This window comes from Notolepis coatsorum, assembly GCF_963971535.1.
Source record: "Notolepis coatsorum genome assembly, chromosome: 17".
Classification (NCBI taxonomy): domain Eukaryota; kingdom Metazoa; phylum Chordata; class Actinopteri; order Aulopiformes; family Paralepididae; genus Notolepis; species Notolepis coatsorum.
In genome coordinates this window covers 98,020,489-98,047,161 of record NC_140181.1, presented here as the reverse complement: position 1 = coordinate 98,047,161, position 26,673 = coordinate 98,020,489, and the positions used below count along the sequence as shown (strand labels likewise).

General features: G+C 44.8%; 2 protein-coding genes across 2 annotated transcripts in view; both read left to right on the top strand.

Moving 5' to 3' along the window:
- LOC311244167 (ankyrin repeat and SAM domain-containing protein 1A) overlaps positions 1–1,255 on the top strand; it is a gene marked incomplete at both ends in the record, with an annotated part of 125,785 nt that extends 124,530 nt beyond the window's left edge. Inside the window, 1 exon segment of the mRNA XM_084333575.1 lies at positions 1,145–1,255. Coding sequence (XP_084189701.1) covers positions 1,145–1,255 — 111 coding nt within the window.
- Positions 1,256–10,647: 9,392 nt separating this feature from the next.
- The window catches only part of LOC311244166 (DLA class I histocompatibility antigen, A9/A9 alpha chain-like), a 29,015-nt gene continuing 12,989 nt past the window's right edge, over positions 10,648–26,673 (top strand). Inside the window, exons 1-3 of the mRNA XM_084333574.1 lie at positions 10,648–10,779; positions 23,473–23,664; positions 25,938–26,213. Coding sequence (XP_084189700.1) covers positions 10,728–10,779; positions 23,473–23,664; positions 25,938–26,213 — 520 coding nt within the window. The 5' untranslated portion in view covers positions 10,648–10,727. The remainder of the gene's footprint in view (positions 10,780–23,472; positions 23,665–25,937; positions 26,214–26,673) is intronic.

Below are 26,673 nucleotides of genomic sequence, written 5' to 3'. Positions count from 1 at the left end.
GTCTGTCAGCCTGCGTATTTCTCCATAACACGCTTCCCTCGGCTTAGTCCACTTTTCCACATTTCATGGGGGTGTTCCATTACCGTATATGGTTAATTACGGGCGGTGCTATATGCAAATACCTAAAACTGTGCACGAGCTGCAGCGTAGGATCAAAGTGATATTTATCAAGACAGGTGTGCGTACGTGTGATAAATCCCGTTTTTTTTTGTGCGTACACACATTCTAAATTCTGTGCTTACGAACGAAAGTAGAAGACTTTCTAAGAACTGTTGATAAATGAGGGCCCTGGCCTCTCCTCTCCTATCCTCGCCTTGCCTCTCCTCTCTTTTACCTTTCCTCTCACGCCCCATATGCCCATTAGTCCCCTCATGTGTCTTTCATCTGTCCTCTTCTTCCTGTTTATCATTTATCTTCCTTGTATCGCTTTAATGTTTGCATTGCCAAGAGAGCCCTCCAGTCAGAACTGTGCTTTGAAAAATCTTGTGTCCGGAACACTTTTCAACACTGTGTCCGTTTCAAACCTCTTGCCGCATTTGCTGGGTCTCAGGAGCCCCCTAGTGGCTCCCTGTGAGCAGGACAGTACAGAAACAACACCGGAGTCCAAGCAGTAGCTGGTTTCCTACAATGATTCAGCCTTTTTGTTGCCGACCTGATAACTAATTTCACAGAGTGGCAACATAAATCAAATCAAATCAATTGATTTGTAAGGCCCGACGACACACATTAATGTCCCCATGGGCCGGACACGTCTTCTTTAAACAAGTCAAGAAGAAACATCACAATAAATCAAAAACAAAAACACCACAGGCAATGTAGAGGAGAGAAACCTTAGAAGAGCCGTTCAAGGGGGGATCTCCCTTCTTAGATGTCGGTGATGGTAGTGTTGCAATAAAACAGGCGAAACAGTTGATAAGCATGTACATAATACGTGTAATGAAACACAAATAAGTACATGCAATAGCAACTGCGGTACATAAGAACATTTTGAAAGATTGGAAACATCTTGCACGTTCTGAAGTGTTTTCATAGAGTCGGCTCATAGCTTCATAGAGTCGGCTCATAGCCACAAGCTTAGCGGTGACTCCACATGTCTTGTACACGGACTCGTGAGTTTGACCCCCCGCTCTGTCTGTCCCTACAGGGGGACCCTCTGGACCCAGAGGGGGAGTCCCAGGGCAGCTCCACGTGGCTGGTGGACCCCAAGGACGCCAAGCGCACTATCAGCACTAAGTACGAGACCACCATATTCTGAGCGGAGCTCTCCTCTGTCCTCCACCCTGAACTCTGAACATGGGCCTGACCCGCCTGTCCTCCTCCTCCTCCTCCTCCTCCTGTGTGCCTTTCACTGTGACTCCGCCTCTCTCTCTCTCTCTCTCTCTCTGGGCTGCCTGCCACTTTCCCCCTCAACACTGCCCCCCCCCCCCCCCCCCTCCTCCTCTGGCCTGCTTCCTTCAGACCATGTCTCCTGTCTCACTGGACTCCACTGCTCGCTGCTCATTCCTTATCTAAACTAACTATTCCTAACTCTACCACCACAGACCACATTTGACCGTAGTTGCCGTGACCCTTGACCTCATAGCGACTCTCCCCCCCCCCCCCCCCCCCGCACACACACACACCTCCCCTCACCGGTACTCCCTGTCCTCCGTCCTCCTCCTCCTCCTGTTCTCCCAGCTCTCGTCGTCCCCCAGCTCCGGTTCCTTGTTCTCGCTCACAAGCCGGTCTCCTCCTCCTCCTCCTCCTCCTTCTCTTTTTCTCTCGCTGTCCTTTCTGTCCTTTCTCTGCTCCCGTAGGCGACACGGTGCCCACTCAGAGGCTCTCTGTTCTCTGGTCCAATCAGATCGATCACAGCCAGGAATGACCCACTACTACCACGCCCCCGCTCGCTATAGAGTCTCCTGTACCAGGATTGGACACGTCTCCAGAGAGAGAGAGAGAGGGGGGGGGGGGGGGGGGGGGGGGGGACGACGACGACGACGACACTCACGGAACCGGTCCCATTATTCTATGCAGCCGTTGGAAAACAATCCCCCACTAACAGTGGGAATCTCAGACCTGGACCAGGCGCCACATTTGAACCCTTTCACTGCCACACTACAGAAGGTTAACTCTTCTTTACTATCACACTACCGACGGTTAACCTTCTGTAGTGTGGCAGTGAAAGGGGTAACGTGCTGTTGTGTGGCAGCTCACTCCTCAGACGTACAGTAGGACTCACTGTCTGACGCGACGCTGCCAGAGGAGGCTCAGAGTCTCCCCGCTGTGACAGGAGGAGGCCAGGCTGAAGGAGGGGAGGGAGGGTCACGGCAGCATCTCTCCCACACCTTTCGCCCCCAGAGAGGGGACACAACAGTGGAACGGAACTCTAAGGAGAGAACTCTGGACCGCTCCAGCAACTAGACAGCCCCGTCCCCGTCCCCCCCATCCCGTCCCAAGACTGAGCACGCCTTTTTCTGGCTGTCTGAGAGAGAGAGAGAACCGTGACTTGACCAGATGCCTCGATGCGCCGTCGTCTGGACCGGACTATGTTATAATAGCCAAGCACTTTCTTTTGTAAAAAACGCCCCGAGTGGTGATGGAATACCTGCGTCTTTTCTTTTCATCTTCTTTTTCTTTTTTCACGACACGCGCGCGCCTTTTCTCCGTGTGTTTGATTTAGTTACGGATGCCTTTCTATGTTTTTGTGTTTGTCGAGTTAATGTTTGACCGCTGTTGTTGAAAGAGTGGTTAGTTATTATCCGGGGAGGTCCATCCATGCTGATGTGCCAGTGGCAGTCTCTAGTGTCTTCATTCATTGTGTTTGACCTTTATTTAACCACATTGCTTTGTGTGTGCATGTGTGTCCGTCCCCTCCCCCCATAGCTGAACACTGTGGCCAAACTCCCAGCCGGTATGAGAGGACGGGGACGCCCCGTACTGCATGGTGGGTACTAGGGGTGTCGTCGGAGGGGGGGGGGGGGGGGGGGGGAAGAGACGTCCTCCCTCGCCCCCCAAGCGGCACGTCGCATCACATCATCCACCGGGGATCGCGCTCGCAGCCTCTACAGTGTCCCGTCAGGAGGGAGGGGGACCGGCGCCCGGAGACGAGTCCGTCAGACCACAGGCCTCCGTCGAGCCCCAGGTCTCACACTTCCTGTCACCACACACACCGCCCCGTCGAGCCCCAGGTCTCACACTTCCTGTCACCACACACACCGCCCATCTGAGCCAGGTCTCACACTTCCTGTCACCAGACCCCGCTCCCATCTGAGCCAGTAAAGCGACAACGTCAGCCCCTCTCTGATCCACAAATATCCATTAAAAGAAATTCACGGTAAAGCCTCCCTCCCACTCGAGTCCCCCCCCCCCACACACAGCACGCCATCCAGTGGGAACAGGAGTCCGACCTTCACTCCACACACCAGGACGAAGTGGCTCGCGTATTTATTAAAAAGGAAAAAAAGCGCCAAATGTGGTTTTGTTTTGTCATAGCTATAGTGTATCCATCCCCCACGGGAAATTAATTGATGCCTCTAAATAGCTCTTTTCTCTCAGAAGGGCATGTCCCCCTATATAACCTGTCCCCACCGAGGGCTATCCTTGCTAATGTTTACTCTGTCAAGGACCTGCGGGTCTCAATGCAATGCCTATGTGGTTAATGGGAGACTAGCTGAGACAATAAAGGAAGGAAGGAATGCAATGTGAGGTGGAGGGCGGGCCTGATTGATTCATCTAGTTTCATATAACATTAAAACATTTCTTCTTGATCATTAACTTCTCATCCATAACAAGACAAGTGTGGTTATCAATGTGGTCTCGTACAGGAGGAGTTCTCCAACCAATATAAAGGAGAGAAACTGACACTAAATACGCGTTGTTTTTTTTTACATGGGGAATGGCTTTTATTCCATTTAAAAGTTATTGTTTTTTTTTTTATTGGTATGTTTTAACTGTTTTGTAGGACAGCGATCTGTATTAATGCTGGACTTTGGGGAAAACACGAGCAGGCTGGGTTAACCGTAAAAAAAGTATCTTCCTCTCACATCCGTTAGTTCGGTTCTAAAAGCTTGGTTCCTTTTTAAAACCGAACCGGGGGCGAAACGCAGACCTCACCGGTCCTCAGTAGATTTTAGCTGCAGAATGATGAGACCAAGAGCATGTTTCCCCACCTACTTATCCCCCTGTGTATGCCGAGTGTTAGTGGTACTCTTTAAGATCAGCTGATGTGTGTACGGTCAGGTCATTATGATGATGACGATGATGATGATGATGATAATAATAATAAAGAAAAACTATGTGGTACATTTTCAGGCCAGTATGGTAACTCTTATGGTACAACTGTCCTCGGCCAGCTGCCAACCTGCTCCCGTTCAGCATTTGCACATTGTTAAGGATAACAAGCGGTACTTTGGGACTTAATCTCAACAAGATGATGATGATGACGATGATGATGATGATGACGACTATGATGAGAATGATATTGGATTGTAAATTAATCTAGCGGTCTGTATTTTGATACTTGAATGATTTTTGCTTTTATAGATATCTATATATATATACAGTATATATATGTATATGTATAGTATGTATGTAATTTTTTGCCACGTTTGTCAAGAGAAAAGGACTATGTCTTATAAAGTTCAACATATCATGAATAAATACCCTGTGATAAAAAATAAAGACTGATAAAAAGTGACTCAGAAGAGGGACCTCACTACAAAAAAAAAAGATTGTAAATAATCTTGGGCTTCCAGTCTTTTTTATGATTATTATTTTTCATAATTGTACAACTAATAAATGGAGAAATTGGAATTGATGCTCAATTTGACTCTTTATTTGCCCTTTCACATGCATTGTTTGGTGTTATAGAATTACCTGCACTAAGGTATCAAATTAATCGGATAATCTTTTTTTTCATTATCTTTTTCCTCCTTTTTCCGTTTTTCTCCCCTCCCAATGTTAGTCGTTATGCCAATTCCCAATCCCCTTCCTGGTCGTTGCGCACTCTACCCCCTACCGTCGGTCTGGGAGGGCGGAGACTATCACATGCTTCCTCCGACACATGTGTACCCAGCCCACCACTTCTTTTCACCTGGCAGCGCGGACTCTCACTGAGAGAGTGTAACGTGTGGAAGGTCACACTACCTCACTTAGATCCTTCCCTCGCTGTGCAGGCGCCCCGACCGAACTGTAGGAGTCGCTGTCCACAACGACCCAGACCCACCCACCGGCTTCCCTCCCGCTGACTCTGCCAATCGAGCCAGTATGACGGCCGGCCAAGCCGGAGGCAACGCTGAAAGCTCGATTCGATACCAGTGTCTCTTGCGTTGGTGACGAGCACCTTGTCCACTGCGCCACCCAGCCGCTGGATAATCTTTTTAATGATTTATTTATCTTGAGGTTTTGGGTTTTAATCTGAAAAATGAAGTTAAACTTAAATATTACATTAAGGAATGTGATTGAGTCCTGCGTATTGATTTGTTAATTATTAACTCTTAAGTTAGTCAATGATATTTTTGGAATGTTATATGGCTAACTAATTCTGTCATGCATATTGATTTGTTATTTATGAACTATCAGAGGTTAGTCAATTATATTTTTGAAGTGTTTAACTGTTTTACAACCCAGAGTGCAGTTGTTTTAAGCCTTTTCAACAATGGATCCACATTTAGTAGCCTAATTGTGCTCTCTTTTACAATCCAGACTTGTGAAAGAATAGTAATAGGAGCTGTTTTTCATATACTGTGTACACATTGCAGGCCTACGTATCATCTGGCCACTCCCTAGAACACGGCCATGACCCATATTATGGAAATGAAAAGAAGAGAAAAGAAAAAACAACTCTACCTTGCCTATATTATTACCTAATAGCTGATATGTCTATACTACTATGTGGTGGTGGAAAGTATTTTTTACTTAAGTACAATTCTGAGCAACTTTTTTAGTATTTAAATTTTATGGAACTTTATACTCTACTACATTTCAAAGGAAATAATGTACTTTTTACTCCACTGCACTCTGAACCCATCAGTTACTTTGAAGAAAAAAGATGTTGCATAGCAAACATGGCAGAAATGTAGGAAGATGATATACTTTATCATTTGAAGCCTGCAAACTTCAACTGGACATAATCGGAGCAGAATAACTGGACCACATACCACTTTAATAACCTTTAATCAGAGCAGCATAACTGGACCACATACCACTTTAACATAACATTTAATCTGAGCAGCATAACTGGACCATGTACCACTTTAACACAACCTTTAATCAGCGCATAACTGGACCACATACCACTTTAACCTTTAATCAGAGCAGCATAACTGGACCACATACCACTTTAACATAACCTTTAATCAGAGCAGCATAACTGGACCACATACCAGTTTAACATAACCTTTAATCAGAGCAGCATAACTGGACCATGTACCACTTTAACATGACCTGTAGAGGTCAATGGATCAAGGTTTGAACACTGCCAAACACTGGAATACACAAATGCCATGTAGAATGCATACTTTTATTTTAGATACTTAAGTACATTCAATAGCAAATACTAGAGTTTTGAATGGAGGACTTTTACTTTTACCAGAGTACTCATTTATCTGGGTATTTCTACTTGTACTTAAGTAAAGGAACTGTACTTCTTCCAACACTGCTACCATGCACTCAAGACTAGCACTCAAGTTCGACACTGATGAACAATCTTACTCCATTAGCTGCCAGAGTTGTACCCTTCCTGCTGACTTGTACAGAACTTGTAAGTCACTTTGAATAAAAGTGTCGGCTATAGATGACTATAATGTAAAATGTAAATAGTATGTCCCAACCCATGGTTCAAGAAACACTGACTTCTAAAGCATTGGTAGCCTAGCTATAAGTGAGTTAGTCTTCACAGATGGAAGGAAATATACAATGTCTATTTCAGTGGACATAATCAGAGCAGTATAACTGGACCACATACTATTTTAACACAACCTGTAGAGGTCAATTACTTGGAGTGTATGAGTGGTGGGTCAATATGCAAAAACAAACTGACATTACAGGGCTTTTGTGAACTTTGTTTATTCATTACCAAGTTATTAATGTGAAGGAGGGGTGAAGATCTGGTGGAATTAGTTACATTTACAAGCATGATTATAGTTTCTTTATGTTTTTGAAGTTTCTTAATTAAGGGGAGACACTGCAGGTGAATAGGGTAAAAGAATTAACTAATAGATATCACAATGAAACTTCCCCAGTTGATTACTTATATTAAGACAAGACTTTTTTGTATTACAAGTTTTCTGAAATTGTATGTTTAAATATGCAAATGAGGCATGATCTACTTAAATATGCACTAATTTGCATATAATTCCAGGACAGAAATCTGAACATTGGATAAAGCCATTTTCAAAATTATAGTTTCATTTTGTTGACATATTAGAGCCAATGGTTATTACAGAGGGGATTTTGGATATCTCTTTTTATCACTCCATAAATCAGAAAATACTCCATTCAGTCCATTTTTATGGTAAAATTCCATATTTCGCCATGTTTTTAGGAATAAAATGTGATATAAATCAGGGTATGAATGCGATATCAACAAACCCTTCTGTAAATACCTTCAGAACATAGATATGAATAGAACTGGAAGGTTTGGTGTATGTGAGTGCTACTGAAGTGGAGATTTCTGGCTCAGAGTATGAGGAAAAACTCTTAAAACTCATTTTTGGGAAAACGCCTTCAAAGTTCTGTATTGTAAAATGCCATACTTTTTTTTTTTAAACAGATATTTACAAACACAATACCTAATCAAACCATTAGTAATAGACAACCTAAACACATGCCTGATAACTGAATAATAATAATAATAATGATGTTATTGAACTGAACAGAACTACACACAGGCTACAAACAGTGTAGTACAGTGTAATACCCCCTAATAGGCAAAAAATATTTGAATAGATATCACTATGAAACTTTCCCAATTTGTTATGTACATATAAACTAAGAAAAAATATATTGCAAGTTTTCTGAAATTTATGTTTATATACGCAAATGAGGCACTTCCCCATTAATTAAATATGTGCACATTTATGGATGCAATAAGGCAAAATGATGTAAAATAAACAACTAAATGTGTGTTATTGACGTTTTATTGTCACTAGATTCATAGAAGACATGTTTAGGAAGCAAAATATAACAAAATCGACAAAAAAAGGATATTTGACTATTCACCTGCAGTGTCTCGCCTTAAATGTTTTATATTTAACCAGACAAACCAGTTGAGGGGGTGTTCCAAGTTACAGAAACATGTAGTCCCTCCTGAGTCTGAGAGTGACTCACACTGCAAGCCTTGGTTCTCAATTCTGATTTAATGTCCAGATCAGATTTATTTTGTTTGTCTGTTCACATAATCTTTTAAATGTGGCCAATATCAGATTCCAGTGTGAACGGGTCACGCTCCTGAACTGACCTGCATGCGCAAAAATGAACAATAACGAAGTAAAAGTTGCATGTTCAGACTGAGGTTGCATTGCAAAAGATCATCACATTATGAAAATGGCCCCAAATCAGAATTGAAAAGATCAGATTCCATGTGATTCGGTTGTTCACATACTGTTGTGAAAAGATTTGATCTGAGTCACGACTCACATAATTATGAGCAAAATAAATCAGATTTGGGCCACATACTCTATGATAGCATAATACAATAATGCTGTAGATATTTATTCTTACTATATATATATACCTGTCTATACATACCTGGCTGCACATAATCCTTTTACATATCTGTAGAGATAGATATCTATATCTGTACATATCCCGTACCTACTCTTAGTTACACTGCTGGCCAGTATGACTTACTACCATAGTGTCTTCTTTATACCTGTATCACTGTACATACTACAACTCTGTACATACATCTGATTAGCACTACATCCAGTAGCACTCATTTATATATTTTATACCCAGTTTAATCACCTGTACATTGTATATTACTATTGCACTTTACTGTTACATTTGCACTCAGCCCTGCTGGTCTCTGACAAGAACAAGTTACAGGTTGAAAAAACCCTCAGTTCAGAACTAGGCAAAATCTGCATATGGCTCGCTGATAACAAATTATCATTACACATGGGCAAAACATTCCATTCTCTTCGGTTCAAATAACAAACTCAGCAAGACCGACGGCTTCTCAGTTACAGTGGGTGACAATATTGTCACAAGGAAAGAAGATATTACCTACCTGGGTTCCATCCTAGAGGCAAATCTTTCCTGTGACAAAATGGCATCCAATGTAATAAAAAAAGTCAACCAACGAACACGATTCTTGTACCGGATCTCCTCACTGGTAAACAAGAATACCCTGAAGACTCTGGCAGGAGCACTCATTCAAGGGTACTACGACTATGCTTGCACCTCATGGTACCAAAGCACCTCAAAGGCGCTAAAAACAAAATTACAAACATCTCAAAACAAACTGGTCAGACTACTGCTTGACCTTACTCCTAGAACCCACCTCACCCCTGCCCACTTTGACAACCTAGGATGGCTTAGAGTAGACGACAGAGTACAGCAACTTGCAATGGGCCTGGTCTACAAGATACACTACACGACCAAGGTACCCATGTACATGTCAAAATACTTCCCAAAGGTCAGTGAATACCACGATCACAACACCAGAGGGAGCTCCACAAATCATGTTAAACCCAGATTCGGCTCAAACAAGGGACTAAACACGTTTCGCAATTATGCCACATCAATGTGGAACGCCCTACCCAAAGCTGTAAAGGAATGTGAATCACTACCCACTTTCAAAAACACTCTCAAAAAACACCTACGGGAGACTGCAATTTGAAACTGGCCCCTGTAAATGTCCTAACACAACCCTCCCAATGTACAGTCATTTACCTAGTATGGTTTTGTCAATAGTCCAATGTACAATTTTGTTTGTTTGTACAGTGTCTCCCCCCCCCCCCCCCCCTCAATGTACAGTTTTGCTTGTTTATACAGTGTGCCCCCCCCCCCCCCCCCCAACCACCTCCAATGTAGATTACCCAGTATGGTTGTCAATACCCCAGTGTACCCAACCCCCCCCCACCCAACCTCCTCCAATGTACAGTTTCTACGTCAAATGTATATACTCCCTTTTCCTGACTCCTTCTGTATCACAAACAGTACTGTATTTGCAAATCTGGTATGTCATAAATGTATAGATGTAGCAGTACTGACTATCTGTATGTCATATATGTCCTGATGAATTGAAAATGGGGGACCCTGATGTAAACAAGACGAAAGTCTTTCTCTGGTCTGCATCCCCTTAACAATTGTGTGTATTGATACTGTATTGTATACCCATTCTGCAATCTGTTAATAAAGTTTTCAATCAATCAATCAATCAATCAACAAAAGTCTTTCTCTGGTCTACATCCCCTTAACAATTGTATGTATTGAGCTGTACTGTACTGTACCCATTCTGCAATCTGTTAATAAAGTTTTCAATCAATCAATCAAACTCTTTTCGTTGTACTGTATAATGACAATACATTTTAATCTAATGTAATCTAATCTTTCGCATGCAGTGTGAATGTGTCACGCCTGTGTCAAGGCGTGTACTGTAATTTCCCACTGAGCAGGACGTTGTGAAATTGATTTACACAAGTTTGTGGGCGTGTGTGACTGGGATGTTCCTGCCGTGTTGTGTTCTGCTCATTCAAAACGAAAGCTGATCATATTCTTCTTCAGGGAGTTCTGAAATTATGAAGCCATCTATATATGTCTTCATTCTCCTGTACACTGCTGGTATTACGGGTAAGGAGGTAACTTATTATGTAAAAAGAATATAATAATAATAATAATATTCGATTGGTAGAAACCTTTCTCAGCATAGCCACAAACTAATGCAAAATCGACGGAGTTGAGCTCCTGTTGTCGGACTCTAGCCCCTTTCGTGACTGTGATGCACCGAGTGAATTTACAGTCACTTGCTCCTCAATAGGAAACCAACCTAGATTTACCATGAAGGACTGGTTCTGGCCGAACCGTTCGTTATACAAATATCACAGAGAAATTTCAAATGTACTCACGGTTGCACGAGGGTTTCGGACATAGATACGGGATGGTTTGAAAGCTCTGCGTTGCTAATAAACATTTTAAATATGTTTTATAAACTGGCCAACACTGCTCAAAACGGCATTATTTCCGGCGTTGGCTGCCTGGTGCGCCTGCGCTGTGACCACAGCGCATGCGCAGCATGCACCCAACGCCGGAAATAATGCAGTTGACCAGTTTATAAAACATATTTAAAATGTTTATTAGCAACGCAGAGCTTTCAAACCATCCCGTATCTCTGTCCGAAACCCTCGTGCAACTGTCAGTACCTTTGAAATGTCTCTGTGATAGTTGTATAACGAACGGTTCGGCCAGAACCAGTCCTTCATGGTCAACACACGTTGGTTTCCTATTGAGGAGCAAGTGACTGTGGATTCACTCGGTGCATCACAGTCACGAAAGGGGCTAGTCGGACTCTGTAGTAGCTGGTAAACCCAACCGCATAGTACTAGGTTGGGTGGTGAAGATAACATAAATGAATGACAGAATGAAGATGAAGGACAGAACGATTCACGTTTGGTTTTATTTGTCACGTACATTACAGTGAAATGCTTGGTTCTATATACTATATCATATGTGAGCCTCCTGACATATATGCATTGAAAATGTGGGACCATGATGGAAACAAGACAAACGTCTTTCTCAGGTCTGCATCCCCTTAACAATTGTATGTATTGAGCCGTACTGTATTGTACCCATTCTGCAATCTGTTAAATAAAGTTTTCATTCATTCATTCATTCTGAGATTGTGCTTCATACAGTAAAATTACTGGTGGTGCCCCCCCCCCCCCCCCCCCCCCCAATGAGCTCCATGTAACGCGGAAGTGCAGTGCCAGTAGGCTACGCATCCCGCCTGTTCCTTAATGACAAGCAAGCAGTGCAAGAATGCGGAAGCATTCTACCGTAGTGGCGTGCGGTAATGCGCCTTTCATTTTCCTTCGCCCAGCGCCCAGGTGCGTGCACCGGCGGCGGCGTGCTCGCTCAGGTGCGTGCGTGCGCCGGCGTGCTCGCGCGAGGTGCCCGCGCATGCGCATGAGATCCCGCCTTGGTTCGACACGAGCGGAGCTCAATATATATAAGTCACCGCCCCTTATTCAGTATCCAGAAATAGCTCAATTGGCAAGACTGCATGGCTGTGGATCCTACGGCTCGTTTGCGGGCGAGTTCGAATCCCATCAAATATTTTTTTTTAAACGTGATTTTTTTTTAACGTGTATTCTTTCGCCGGTTAAGGTTAGGCATGGTTAAGGTTAAGGTTAGGCATTGTTTCGGAGTTGGTTAAGGTTAGAACGGTTAAGTTTAGGCGCTGTTAAGAAGCTGGTTAAGGTTAGAGTTTGTCAAAGAGAATGGCAATATTCTTTCTATGGTTAAGGTTAGGCATGGTTAAGGTTAAGGTTAAGGTTAGGCATTGTTTCGGAGTTGGTTAAGGTTAGAACGGTTAAGTTTAGGCGCTGTTAAGGAGCTGGTTAAGGTTAGAGTTTGTCAAAGAGAATGGCAATAGACAGCCTATTTCCGCGCGACAGCTCCCAAAGCGGGCCTGAAAAGAAAGGCGCTTTACCGTAGTGGCGTGCGGTGACGAATGCTTCCGCATTTTTGCACTGCTTGCTTGTCATTAAGGTACACGCATCCATCCCGCGTTATTTTTTTCCGTAGCCGCATTTTGCGGAGACGCTCTCTAATTGGCCACTGACTGACGCTCTCTGATTGGCCACTGACATGTGCGCCCAATCGCGTGACGAGCTGTGTCTTTGCCCATTTCCGGGTCTAACAAAACTGAGGAAAACAAAAACAAACCACGTGAACTTTGGAAATTACTCAATAATCAACTAGGATGCAGTAAAAAACTTAAAACCAGATTCTCAAACATAAACATAAAAACGGACAACACGCTCATCACAGACAAGCTGGATGTAGCCAATTACTTAAACATTTTCTTCACAAACATAGCCACAACACTGGTAAACAAACTACCCTCCCACTCAGGGCTTTATGGGGTAGAACACATAGTAGCTTACTACAAAAACCTAGGGGTCCGCAAGGACGACTTCAAGCTGGAAATGGTAACAACAGATGAGGTACTTAATAAACTGAGCGCCCTCCAACCTAACAAGGCCACTGGCCACGACAACATCCCTTCCAAATTCCTCAGAGACTCAGCAGCCGCCATCACCCCAATCATCACACACATAATAAACCTCTCCATAAAACAGGGACACGTCCCCAAGGACTTCAAAATTGCGAGGGTGACCCCTCTGCACAAAAAGGGCAGCAAATTAGACCCAGGCAACTACCGCCCTGTTTCTATTCTCACCTCCATCTCGAAAGTCATGGAAAAAATAGTCTACGAACAGGTCGAAAAGTACCTAGCGGAAAAAAATCTAATCTACGAATTCCAATCTGGCTTCAGAACATCCCACTCCACTGACACATGCCTTCTCTATTTGAATGACCACATCAAACAAGAGGTGGACGCAGGCAAATACTGCGGCATGGTCATGCTGGACCTACAAAAGGCCTTTGACACGGTCAATCACTCCATTCTGATTGACAAGCTAAAAGCAATTGGTTTTGATAGTCTATCAGTGAGCTGGATGCAATCCTACCTTGAGGGGAGGGAACAGATGGTGGAGGTAAACGGTACCCTATCCCCCCCCCTCACAGTGAGCTGTGGTGTTCCACAAGGAAGCATACTAGGACCGCTACTGTTCCTAATTTATGCAAATGACATGTCGTCAGCTTGTGACTGCAACTTGTTCCTGTTTGCGGACGACTCAGCCCTGCTGGTCTCTGACAAGAACAAGTTACAGGTTGAAAAAACCCTCAGCTCGGAACTAGGCAGAATCTGCATATGGCTCGCTGATAACAAACTATCATTACACATGGGCAAAACAGAGTCCATTCTCTTCGGTTCAAATAACAAACTCAGCAAGACCGACGGCTTCTCAGTTACAGTGGGTGACAATATTGTCACAAGGAAAGATGAAATTACCTACCTGGGTTCCATCCTAGAGGCTAATCTCTCCTGTGACAAAATGGCATCCAATGTAATAAAAAAAGTCAACCAACGAACTCGATTCTTGTACCGGATCTCCTCTCTGGTAAACAAGAATACCCTGAAGACTCTGGCAGGAGCACTCATTCAGGGGTACTACGACTATGCTTGCACCTCATGGTACCAAAGCACCTCAAAGGCGCTAAAAACAAAATTACAAACATCTCAAAACAAACTGGTCAGACTACTGCTTGACCTTACTCCTAGAACCCACCTCACCCCTGCCCACTTTGACAACCTAGGATGGCTTAGAGTAGACGACAGAGTACAGCAACTTGCAATGGGCCTGGTCTACAAGATACACTACACGACCAAGGTACCCATGTACATGTCAAAATACTTCCCAAAGGTCAGTGAATACCACGATCACAACACCAGAGGGAGCTCCACAAATCATGTTAAACCCAGATTCGGCTCAAATAAGGGACTAAACACGTTTCGCAATTATGCCACATCAATGTGGAACGCCCTACCCAAAGCTGTAAAGGAATGTGGATCACTACCCACTTTCAAAACCTCTCTCAAGGGACACCTACGGGAGACTGCAATTCAACACTGGCCCCTGTAAATATCCTAACCCAACCCCCTCCAATGTACAGTCATTTACCTAGTATGGTTTTGTCAATAGTCCAATGTACAATTTTGTTTGTTTGTACAGTGTCTCCCCCCCCCCCTCAATGTACAGTTTTGCTTGTATATACAGTGTGCCCCCCCCCCCCCCCAACCACCTCCAATGTAGATTACCCAGTATGGTTGTCAATATCCCAGTGTACCCAACCCCCCCCACCCAACCTCCTCCAATGTACAGTTTCTACGTCAAATGTATATACTCCCTTTTCCTGACTCCTTCTGTATCACAAACAGTACTGTATTTGCAAATCTGGTATGTCATAAATGTATAGATGTAGCAGTCATGTATGTCATATATGTCCCGATGAATTGAAAATGGGGGACCCTGATGTAAACAAGACGAAAGTCTTTCTCTGGTCTGCATCCCCTTAACAATTGTGTGTATTGAGCTGTACTGTATTGTACCCATTCTGCAATCTGTTAATAAAGTTTTCAATCAATCAATCAATCAACAGCCTGCAAACTACCTAACGCCTAGTTTATCACTGGTTAAGCTTAGGCGACTCTTTCGAAGTTGGTTAAGGTTAGAGTTTGGAATCAGGGCTGGCGTTCTATCGCCCTGCTCTAAGACAAACTCTAACCTTAACCAACTTTGAAAGAGTCGCCTAAGCTTAACCAGTGAAAGAAACAGGCATGAAGTGGCCAGTCAGAGAGCGTCTCCGCAAAATGCGGCTACGGAAAAAAATAACGCGTCTATCCCTAATTGAAGTTCTGTTTCGTTATGGCTTCGCTCAGCACCAGTTGCATATATCTCGCTTCAGCATATATACACTGAATAAATTTCAAAATGTACCTTTAAATGCCAGCATTCATCTGGCCACACCCCCATCCGCTTACCTATATAAGCAGGGGTGGTGCCACACACTCATCTCCTTCTCAAATTTCATCACAAGCAACGTGTTGCTACAGTATATGCCCACTTGGTCATGGAGAAAAATATTGGCTGGAAAAGCAATGTTTACGGGGAAAGGAAGAACAAGGAGATACGTTGACATCATATCTTTATTTTCTCTCTCACTATTTTCGAGAAAATACGGCGATATTGTCTTCGTACTGGAGTGTCTGGAAGATGATGATCATTCTAAAAATCCTCCACCGGTTTTCGTATTGGGAGCACGCCACTGCATGCCTCTCAACTGCAGTTCCTTGCTGTGTTGGTTGGGGTGAAACCTTTCAGGGCACAGCTGAACTATAGGACGCGCCGCTGTTGTGAGAAGCGGTGGGTTTCAGGTTGGGTGAGTACTGTTGCTGGCAGGCTCCACTTGTCTGTTAGTGCTATGGGGGCTAATTGACAATGTTTATGAAAACCGGCCCCAGGCTAGGGTCCTTTGTTCAGCCTCTTAGGCGACAGAAGACCTTGGTCTGAAGCCCATTATAGTTTTAACTAGTGGACCGCGACCATTAACACTGGTGATCCCTGTGTTTTCTGGACGAGTGGATATCTCTTCTGTCACCGTGAGGCCCCTTCTTTCATATCCAAATGAGAGTATTCCTTCACGAGGAGATATGGGCATAGATGTTCGATAGCGGAAGATCTATGTTCAAGCAGCTACACAGGCAGTTTGGGTATTGTGCTGGCTCCGTCGGGTGTTGGTAAAATCACCGTTGTAAAGCTGTGTTGACATCTTGTTTCTCTTTTCTCTTAAAAAGTGAGGAGGGTTTCAGAACGGCGGCCTGTCTGGGTGAGTGTTATATCATTGTGTACAAGTTCAGGTGATAGCTGCTTAGCTTACGGTTAGCCAGTCAGCTGTTAGCTGCGGCGTTAGCCTGCTGTGATCACTGCGTGGCCTACATATGTTGGGCCTACTGTTAGCCAGTCAGCTGTTAGCTGCGGCGCTAGCTTGCTGTGATCACTAGGAAACGTTAGCTTGCTGCTATCGGCCAAGGCCCAGCGCGGGGTAGCTCCGGCTCCTCGCGCGCCGCCGCAAGCTCCCCTCTGGTCGCGTGCGCCGTTCGCTCGGCGTCTCGCGGGCAGGGGCAGTAGCGACCGACGGTTGGAGCGGCCGTTAGCTTAATGCTACTCTGTTGAACGTGCTTTGATTATAACATGTTTTAAACACTCTTGACTACGACGTCATCTTTGACAGAGGATGTTCGTCGAACCTGCCCTGGGCCAGGACGGCAAAGCCTGCGTCAACAAAGGGGACCGTAACGACGGGTTGGTGCGGCGACGCTGCCCAGTTCGAACAACACAGGACTGCTGTGTTTTCTACGGGGCCTTGAGACTGCACTTCGCTGATCTACGCTCCGGGTAGGACAAAGGTTTGGCCAGACCTTATACGCGTCTTCTGGCTTTACCTTCTACATGTTTTGTAAATAACGCTGTTTTCCAAAAACGTGTGTTGCTGCAATACATTTAGGATACAACGCGAGTTTTGTGTGAACTGTCTTGTCGCTGGTAATTAGCTTCTCCGTGCAAATCGGGTTGTTGTTACAGATGTGAAAATGATCTGGTTGTTGTGTGAGAAACATCATGTGTGTTATATGTACCGTGTACTCACAACTAAGGGGTAACTAACCTATGAAGCTATGCTTAGTGACAAATGAGTAAAGAATTTTCTTTTCTCAGCCTGTGATGACAATGAACAGTGTGTTCACATATTAACAGGTTTTCCTGTTTTAACTGGCCGTATTAAGGGTAAAGTAGGAGGATTGTGTTTCCCCCCGGTTCCCTGGGGACTTTTTCATCCTCCTATCAGACATGTTGTTGCACTACATTGTGTCTTTGTGTGGTAGGGATGCGATGTAACCCTTAGCTTGATTGCTGAGGTTGTGCTAAGACTGCTGGAGAAACTTTATTTTCCTAAAAGAAAAGATTGTTTGGTCGCTTTCGTGTGTGCTTAGCAAGGCCTGTGGCCGATACTAATCGAGAATTATGTATTCTCTCATTATGAAAAACGGCGTTCCTCTGTAGAGTGTTTTTGCCATTTTTTGTAGGTGATGATGGGTTGTGTGTGTCATGTGACCTACAACTGGGTTGGACTGGCCACAGAAGCACATGTGTGAGTTGGACCGGGGCTCTTAGAGAGCCCTCTCTATTCTGTGTGTTTTCCTTAGTAAAAATGAGATAGCAGGTTAGCTCATGCGCTGTGTGAAGCTGTCAAACGCTTCATAGAGCTGACTATGACTGTGTCATATTCTCTTTTTGTCATTACATCGTATCATGGGTGTGGGGTCGTAAAGGGGTGAACTGGTAACCTTTCCTCTCCCCCTTTTTTCTGTTGGTCAGGGGTACACCCCCTGTCCTTCAAGATTCCTGTCACGTTGCGGTTCGGCACGTTACGGGGTGAGGGGGGGGGGGGGGTGAGTTTCCTGGTACCACGGCCTGGGATATTGGGCGTGTGCACCGCAGAAATTCCCCCGCCATAGAGTACGTCACCGTGCGCGTCTCTGTTGGTAGGACTTCCGTGTGCTGTTCAGGTCCATGTGATGGATCTGTTTCGGGGGGGTGGTCAGGGCTCCTCCTCACCAAGCGCCTATTCGGGCCTTCTGTGAGTTCAGACTCCTCCTTCCATGTGAGGGAGCCTCCATCAGAGTACAGAGCCTCCTCCTCAGATTGTCAAAGTGAGTGGACCCTCTAGAAGGTGTCCTATTCTATTGTGTATGTATTCGATTCAATTCGATTATTGAGTGTGTATGGGTTCAGTGCCTCTTCCCCGGAGAGCCCTAAAACCAATTTTTTACATGGCTCAAGGTGCAATATATTCTTTTCAATCTGTACAGCTTGCGTGGGAAGTCTCTCTGGGGATTCCCATCTCCTTCCTATGGGAAGGTGGTGGGATGTAAAAATGTGAACAATTTTTACCCCCGGCTGTGTAGACTGGGATACATACTGTTGGTGCTTCCTTCTTTTCTATTAAAAAAGAGTTGGAGTTAGGAAGTGTCACACCCCTCTTGTTGTTCCCCTGGGCGCCTTGGGGATTCAATGACAGGTCTGAATAGCCTGTTCATTGATGTGGGTGTGTCCCGACGCACGCATAGTGCTAGCTCGCTGTAGACAGGCGACTGACTGGCACGCCTTGGTTGCTTGAGGTTAAAACGGCGTTTTTATAAAGCAACTGGGATGGAGGTTTTTCCTCTTCCGACGACCACATCCCACGACCTGGGTTGGTTATCGACGGATTCTTGTTCATGTCTGGGGGATGATGACGGAATGGATCTGAACATATGTAGAGGGGTCTCACGCCCTGGGGGTGGGCCACCGGGCGCGGTTCGCCCGAACGTCTGGGTGGCGCCTTCTTTTCATGTTAAGATCAACACGCATATCTGCCCTTCTCCTGGAGTAGGCATGTCGGCGTGGTTAGGGCACGGGACTGGTTCTGGTCACGCTGGTCCGGATCAGTTGAACCCGTTGTCCGCCGGGGATGCAGATCTGCTGTTCTGGTACCCTGAGGAACTTGGGCTTTTTTCAGGGGGAAAAATGCCAGGTTGGTCCGGGTGTCACAGGGTTAAGCACTATGGAGACCCTGGTTGGGTACGTTTTTACTCAGCACTGTCGTAATGGCTTACGGCCATGCCAACCTGTACACGCTCGATCTCGTCAGGTCTCGGCCGCTACACAGGTTGGTCCTGGTTAGTACTTGGTTGGGAGACCGCCTGGGAATACCAAGTACGGTGTGCTTAGGGGCGGGTTCTCCATTATTTTTCGCTCCTCTCTCACGCATGGCGAAGAGGGGCCTGTTGGGATGGTCTTTGACCTCCTCTGGTGGCCCTGTGCTTCCCGTATCGCCAGGCCCGGTCCGAAGTAATGTTTCGTCGACCCGTAGGCCTGGGTTAACCCTTTTTTGAAAACTGAAACACTTGTACTGCGGTATAGCCGGTGTATACCCGCAGGTGTGTTTTGGAGTTTTTTCTTGAGGGGTTATAGGAACAACCACCGCATTGGGTAACACCAAGGTGGTTGATTCCCTGGTGTGTTGGAGCAGTGTCAACTCCCGGGTTCACCGGTTGAGGGTGCCCCTGCACGTTCATGACGTCTGCCAATCGTGTCAGCCTTCTCTGCCTCAACCCCTCTGGGTGGGGGTTTTTAAATGGAGGCTTGGTCATGCAACAAACGCCAGCATACGCCCCTTCCGCCGGGGCGGCTGTGTTCAGCTGTCCCCTCTGGCGCCTGTCTCGTCCGCAGTCTCCAGGCTAGGGTTAACAGCCTGTTGCCTGGTTTTTCCCCGGTGCGCTGCCTGCTTCCGTTGGTTAACCTTTTATGTGTGCTTACGGCCATGCTGACTGCCTGTTCTGCAGGGTCAGTGTGTCAGGCGGTGTACTATTGGGGGGACAGGGCCCGCTCGGCTGAGGGGCCTTTGTCCGAATACGCTGGCGATGTGGGGGGCGGGGTCACTAAGTGCCCACCTGGTGGGGTCTTGATGCTGGCATCATGGACTTCTCCGGGCCCCCGTTCCAGGGGGTCCAGTCCCTTTGGTGGGTCTGGGTCTTCCTTCGCGCTCCGCTGCTACGGCCTTGCCACGGGGTTGGGTTTGCCCTTGACCCCGTGATTCTGGGGGCAGTAACGAGGTTGTTTCCTCCGTTCGTTCCCGGGTGGCATGCGGGTTGTGCGTGTGTGTAGTCGTGGGGTCAAGCCACGGTCTGCTCACCCTGTGCGTTGAGTTGCTTGAGTGCCTCTTCGCATGGTCGGGTCCGTCGCCCTCCCGTGAAGCCACCAATAGGGGGGGGTGCCCTCCATTAGGGTGGGTCGGGGGGGCTCGGCCCTCCCTGATCTGATGGCTGTGGGGGGCCTCAGCAGGGTGTATTTGTCGAGCTATGGCTCCCGCTCAGCTCCTGTTATGCAACTGGTGCTGAGCGAAGCCATAACGAAACAGAACGTAAGGTTATGTATATAACCAAGTTCTGTTAGTTATGGTGCGCTCAGCACCAGGACGCCGCTGCAGCCCTTGATTTTTCATTGTGGTGAAATTTGTTGGGAAGGAGATGAGTGTGTGGCTCCACCCCTGCTTATATAGGTAAGCGGATGGGGGTGTGGCCAGATGAATGCTGGCATTTAAAGGTACATTTTGAAATTTATTCAGTGTATATATGCTGAAGCGAGATATATGCAACTGGTGCTGAGCGCACCATAACTAACAGAACTTGGTTATATACATAACCTTACGTTACCTGCTGGTCACACATATTTTTTGCATGGCCTGTCACCTGCAAATGCAATCACGTGTCAGATTGTGTAGCGCTGTAGCTCAGTTTGGTTGTTCACACTGTTGTGAAAAGATTTGATCTGAGTCACATTATGAGCAAAAACAAACCAGATTTTGGCCACATACTCTGTATGATAGCATATACAATAATGCTGTATATAGATATTTATTCTTACCATATACATACCTGCACATAATCCTTTTACATATCTGTAGATATACTAGATCTATATCTGTACATATCCCTTACCTACTCTTACTGTAGTTACACTGCTGGCCAGTATGACTTACTACTAGGGATGTCCGATATTATCGGCCTACCGATATTATCGGCCGATATCGGCATTGAAATGTGATATCGGAAAATATCGGTATCGGTTTCAATATATATATATTTTTTTACATTTCTATAACCTTTATTTACCCAGGGTCCAGGCAAGCAAGTAAGAACAAATACTGATTTTATTTATTGTCAAAAGTATGCATAATGTTGTGTTAATTCCACAACAAGAGATATGTAATGTTAATTACATGAAATTATTCTGTTTTTTGGGGGTGGAAACCCTGCATATATCGGTATCGGTTGATATCGGTATCGGAAATTAAGAGTTGGACAATATCGGTATATCGGTATCGGTAAAAAAGCCAATATCGTGCATCCCTACTTACTACCATAGTGTCTTTATACCTGTACAACTCTGTACACCCAGTAGTACTAATTTATATATTTTATACCCAGTTTAATCACCTCTACATTGTATATTACTATTGCACAGTGCTTTTTTTTGTATCCACTTTTTCTCCTTATTTTTTCAATTTTTTCTCCCATCCCAATTTCGTATTGCCAATTCTCCCCTCCCCTGTCTTGAACGTTGCTAGACATACCTCCCACTGGTCGGCTGTAGAAGCCTTGCATCACGTGTCCCCTCCGGTACACGAGGAGGCAGCCTGTCGCATCTTTTCACCAGACAGCGCAGACTCTCAGTGGCGAGGAGTAACGCGTGGGAGGCTCACGCTGCCCCCGATACTTCCTGTCTCTGCTGTACAGGCATCACACAACCGACCTGTAGGAGTCGCTGTCCACAACATTCAATCTCCACCCATCGACTTCCACCCGCTACCTCTGCCAATTGAGATAGTATGACGACTGGCCCAAGCCGCAGGCAATGCTGACACCGGGATTTGAGACCGGAGTCTCTTGCATTGGTGACGAGCGCAATCTCCGCTACGCCGCCCATTGCACAGTGTTTCTTTTTTTTGTATCTACTTTTTCTCCCCATTTTCGTGTTATCCAATTCTACCCTCCCCTGTCTCGAACGTTGTTAGACCATGCCTCCCACTGGTCGGCTGCAATGTGGACCAAGCCTTGCATCACGTGTCCCCTCCGGTACACGAGGAGGCAGCTGTCGCATCTTTTCACCTGTACAGCGCGATCTCTCAGCGGCGATGAGTAACGCGTGGGAGGCTCACGCTGCCCCCGTTGCTCCCTGATTCTGCTGTACAGGCCGCACCAACCGACCTGTAGGAGTCGCTGTCCACAATGTCCGATCCCCACCCACCGGCTTTCCCACCCCCTAATACTGCCAATTGTATTAGTATGAACGACCAGCCAAGCCGGAAGCAACGCCGAGAGCTGGGCTCGAACCCAGCATCTCCTGCGTTAGTGGCGAGCGCCTTGCCCACTGCGCCACTTAGCCTCCCCCATTGCACAGTGTTTCTTGAACCATGGGTTGGGACATAATATTTACATTTTACATGTAGTCATCTTTAGCTGACACTTTTATTCAAAGTGACTTATAATTAAGTTATATGGACCCATTTGTATTGTAAAAGTTTACATCTGATATTAATTGAAAGGGTCTGTGACATTTCACATACTTGTTCCCAATCATCTTCTGTTATGTCCACCTGCATGTCTCTCTCCCATGCCTGCATACTGCTCAAAGAGCTCTCTTCCGATCCTGATAACAACACATCATAAAACTTGGATACTTTTCCTCTTCCTTCCATATTATCTTTTGTACGTCGTTCTATTGTGGATGTGAGTGGTTCACTTGTGTTTTTAGTTTGTGAGACTATAACATTGCACTTTTTAAACGATTTACTGAATATTGAAGGTTGTGTCATAACAAAGCCAACAAAGTCATTTCACATCTTTACATTACGTCGCGCCCAATTTCCGAGCATTGGTTTCTGGCCTATGGTATTTTCACCTAGCTGGTATACCAAAACTCTAGTATGCTCAACCATAGTAGGCCAGAAAACAAATGCTCGCCAAAAGTACGTTTGCCAAAAGTTGCTTGTAAAGTGCAATGTTTATATATCTTTACATTACGTCGCACCCAATTGGCAAGCATTTGTTTAATCTCATACTATGCATTTGAGCACAGTAGAGGTTGGGTTTACCAGCTAACTCTGTACAGCTCACTGAAATGTACCCCAGTGCACCCATAGTAGATTTCAGTCAGTGAAATTCGGGGTACGATGATTAAGGTCATTATTTGGCTAAATCACAACACATTTGCCATTCCCTTTGATCCATGAACCTAAAGATATTCTACTCCACAGGTGAAGGCCTACACTCTCTGTGGATATTCGCAACACACATAAGTGGACAGACACAGTTTCCTGAATTCTCTGCAGTTCTGATGCTGGATGATGTTCAGGTGGGCTACTATGATTCAAACGACCAGAGGTTTATATACCATAAGCATGGGGGCCAAGAGATGGAGTTGGATGAAGTTGCCCAAAATGAGATGGGTGTGGTTTTTGGGGACACGTTCTATAGCATGAAGAAGAGGACATCGCTTGCACAGAATCGCTTTAACTCCACAAATGGTGAGCTCCCATAATCTCTTGTTTATTAGCCTAATTCACGATGACGTAGGAGTCAAAAACGTTTCTTACATTTACATAGAGAAGAGTGTTCCTCTTCATATCCGCAAAGAAAAAAACTAAATATTGTTCAACAAGAGACTGAAGATGCACTTACAACAACCTGTCATCAAACACTGAAAGGAACACGGCAACTTTTGGGGAAATTAGCTTATTTGCCATCTACCCAGTTAGACAAGCAGATACATACCCTTTTCTTCTCTGAGCATGCATTAGGCTTAGGGAACAGCTGCACCGTTAGCCTAGCTTAGCGTCATTCACTGGAAGTAGGTGTGCCAGTGTAGCCTAGTTCCCAACAGTCATGGAATACACTCCAAATACAACTCCAAAACTTTCCAGTAAACATGTTGTGACCTGTGTATTTACCAAAAAATTATAATAATAATTAGACATTTTCGTTTTCTAAGCAGATATATACTCGAAAAATTTGTTTGCCGAACCACTGCTGCCTGGGCGCAGTGATTTCATCACCTCAAAAGCCCTGTTTTTCAAAAAACAACAGGGATTTTGAGGTGATGAAATCACTGCGCCCAGGCTAATGCATGCACACAGGGGGCGAAACTAGAGCCCGCCAAGCGCCATTGGCGCTCAGTTTTTACGTTTGGCGCCTCCCACTGAGAGGTCTGCCCGCCGTGTGGCGTGTAATCAATCAATCAAGTTCATAACGATACTCTTATTTTGAAAATCTGTGCGGGTCTCATTTCCGCCGCAAGCGCATCTCCAGTCATAATATCGATGGCTCCGGCAGTTAGCAACATTCGGTTCGTATGATACTCTTATTTTGAAAACAAAACGTGGCAACGAGTCATATCCGCCCAGCCCAGCAGCGGGATACCATTGGCTTCTGCTCGTATCAATCACAGAGGCAGTCTGCTCTAGTCTAGAGCGGACCTCCATGAGCTACCGTTACTGTTTAAACAATGACCCAGTCAACTATTCACTTTTAGTTTAATACATGACGAGGCATTGTCTAACGGTATCTAGCTGGCTAGCTACTGATAGCTGCTGATATCAACAAATGCTCCAGCAATAGTCGACTCGAGTGCATAATACCTCCGTTCCCTCGTTAGCTAGCTCACGTTAGCTAGCTCACGTTAGCTCTATATGTCCCAGTAAACTAAATTGTCTTAACGTTATCTAGCGGGCTAGCAGTAGCTACATATAGCTCCTGATATCAATGTCTTATAACATTGATTCAATGCGTATTCTAGCTGAGGGCATGTTGAATGTGATTTGACCAAAGAACCGTAACATTATACCAATAGGGTCCAGCTGCAGCGCCGGAGAATCTTTGCATGCTAAATGTAGGGTCTAGCAGAATATAGGGTTCTAGCTGCAGCGCCGGAGAATCCTTGCTGGAGCTGGAGGCTACTCAAGTATACACACAGACAGTGGAGCTGTTTGCAGATAGCGAGCATTTTGACTTATTGCGTGGTGGCGATGTATCGCAGATAATACAACTACAAGTATGATTATATAATATATATTTTATTAAAAAAAAAAATGTATATAAAATATATATATATATATTTTTTAATCAAAATAAATTTGGCAGGTAAGAAATATGCTTGGCGGGTAGATTCTTCCCATCTACCCACCACTGGCCGGTGAGTCAAAAAGTTAATTTCGTGCCCTGCATGCACAGAGAAGAAAAGGGTATGTATCTGCTTGTCTAACTCCAGGGTAGATGGCAAATCAGCAAATTTCCCAAAAAGTTGGCGTGTTCCTTTAAGTGTTTGATGACAGGTTGTTTAATTTTCTTTGTTTGTTTAGTTGGGTTGATTGGACGCTTATAGAGATGTTTGCTTTTGGTTCATGTTTGTATAGGATGACAATGACTCGTTGGGTTAAACTGGATTTGTTTTTATATTTTTACTGTATCAATAATTGTATGTTCTTCTGTTCATTTGACTTATTATTATAAATTGTTTTGTTTAATACTGTACATTTTTATTTATTTTCTGTATTGATGTATTATTTGTTGTAATGTTGATTGTGTGTGGACCCCAGGAAGATTAGCAAAATGCTACGACATAAGCTAATGGGGATCCTTTAAATAAACAAACAAAACAAAACAATCTATTGACTTGTTTTCTTCAGTTTAATTAAATTGTATTCTGCTTTTGTTTTCATTAAAGGACTAATTGTGCAGCAAAGAATCACTGGCTGTGAATTACTGGGCGACGACAAACGAGGCCATATCATGATAAAGGAGGTTTTCAATGGAGTCGACGGGGGCACGTTAAATTTCAACAAACAACAGTACAACTATCATCCTGAATGGCCAGAGCTTGTGTTCAACAGACTGAGGAAACAGACTGTTCAAAGCCTTATGGAAAATGTTTACCTGCCGATTTGCGTCAAATATTTGCACTTTTTCCTTGAGCAAAAGAAGAACATTGTTCGTAGAAAAGGTAAGTTGGCTACTGTGTTGAACATTCACTAAACATGACACTAGCATACAGTGGCCACAGGTGCAGGGTTTTATTTGGGGACCCTTGGCCCTTCCTTGTAGCTGACGTGAAAATGTTCTAGTGTTTCAAGTTTTGTTTTATTTGTCACATATAAAGTACATGTACATTTCAGTGAAATGCTTGGTTCTGTATATGAGCCCCCTGAGAATGTGCTTCATACAGTAAGAATAATAAAGTACAAACACTAAGTACAACATGCAAACAATGGAGGTGGTAGGGATGTAGTGCAAATATTTTTGTAATAAATAGATCAAATATGGTGTAGTGTTTAAAATGAGTGTTTAGAGAGTGTGTGCATGTGGATGTGTGTGCAGTGAATGTAGATGGATGGGTTAGTGTTGCATAGAGTCACTGGGCATCCTGATGGCCTGGATAGAAGCTATAAGTAGTGTATATGTAC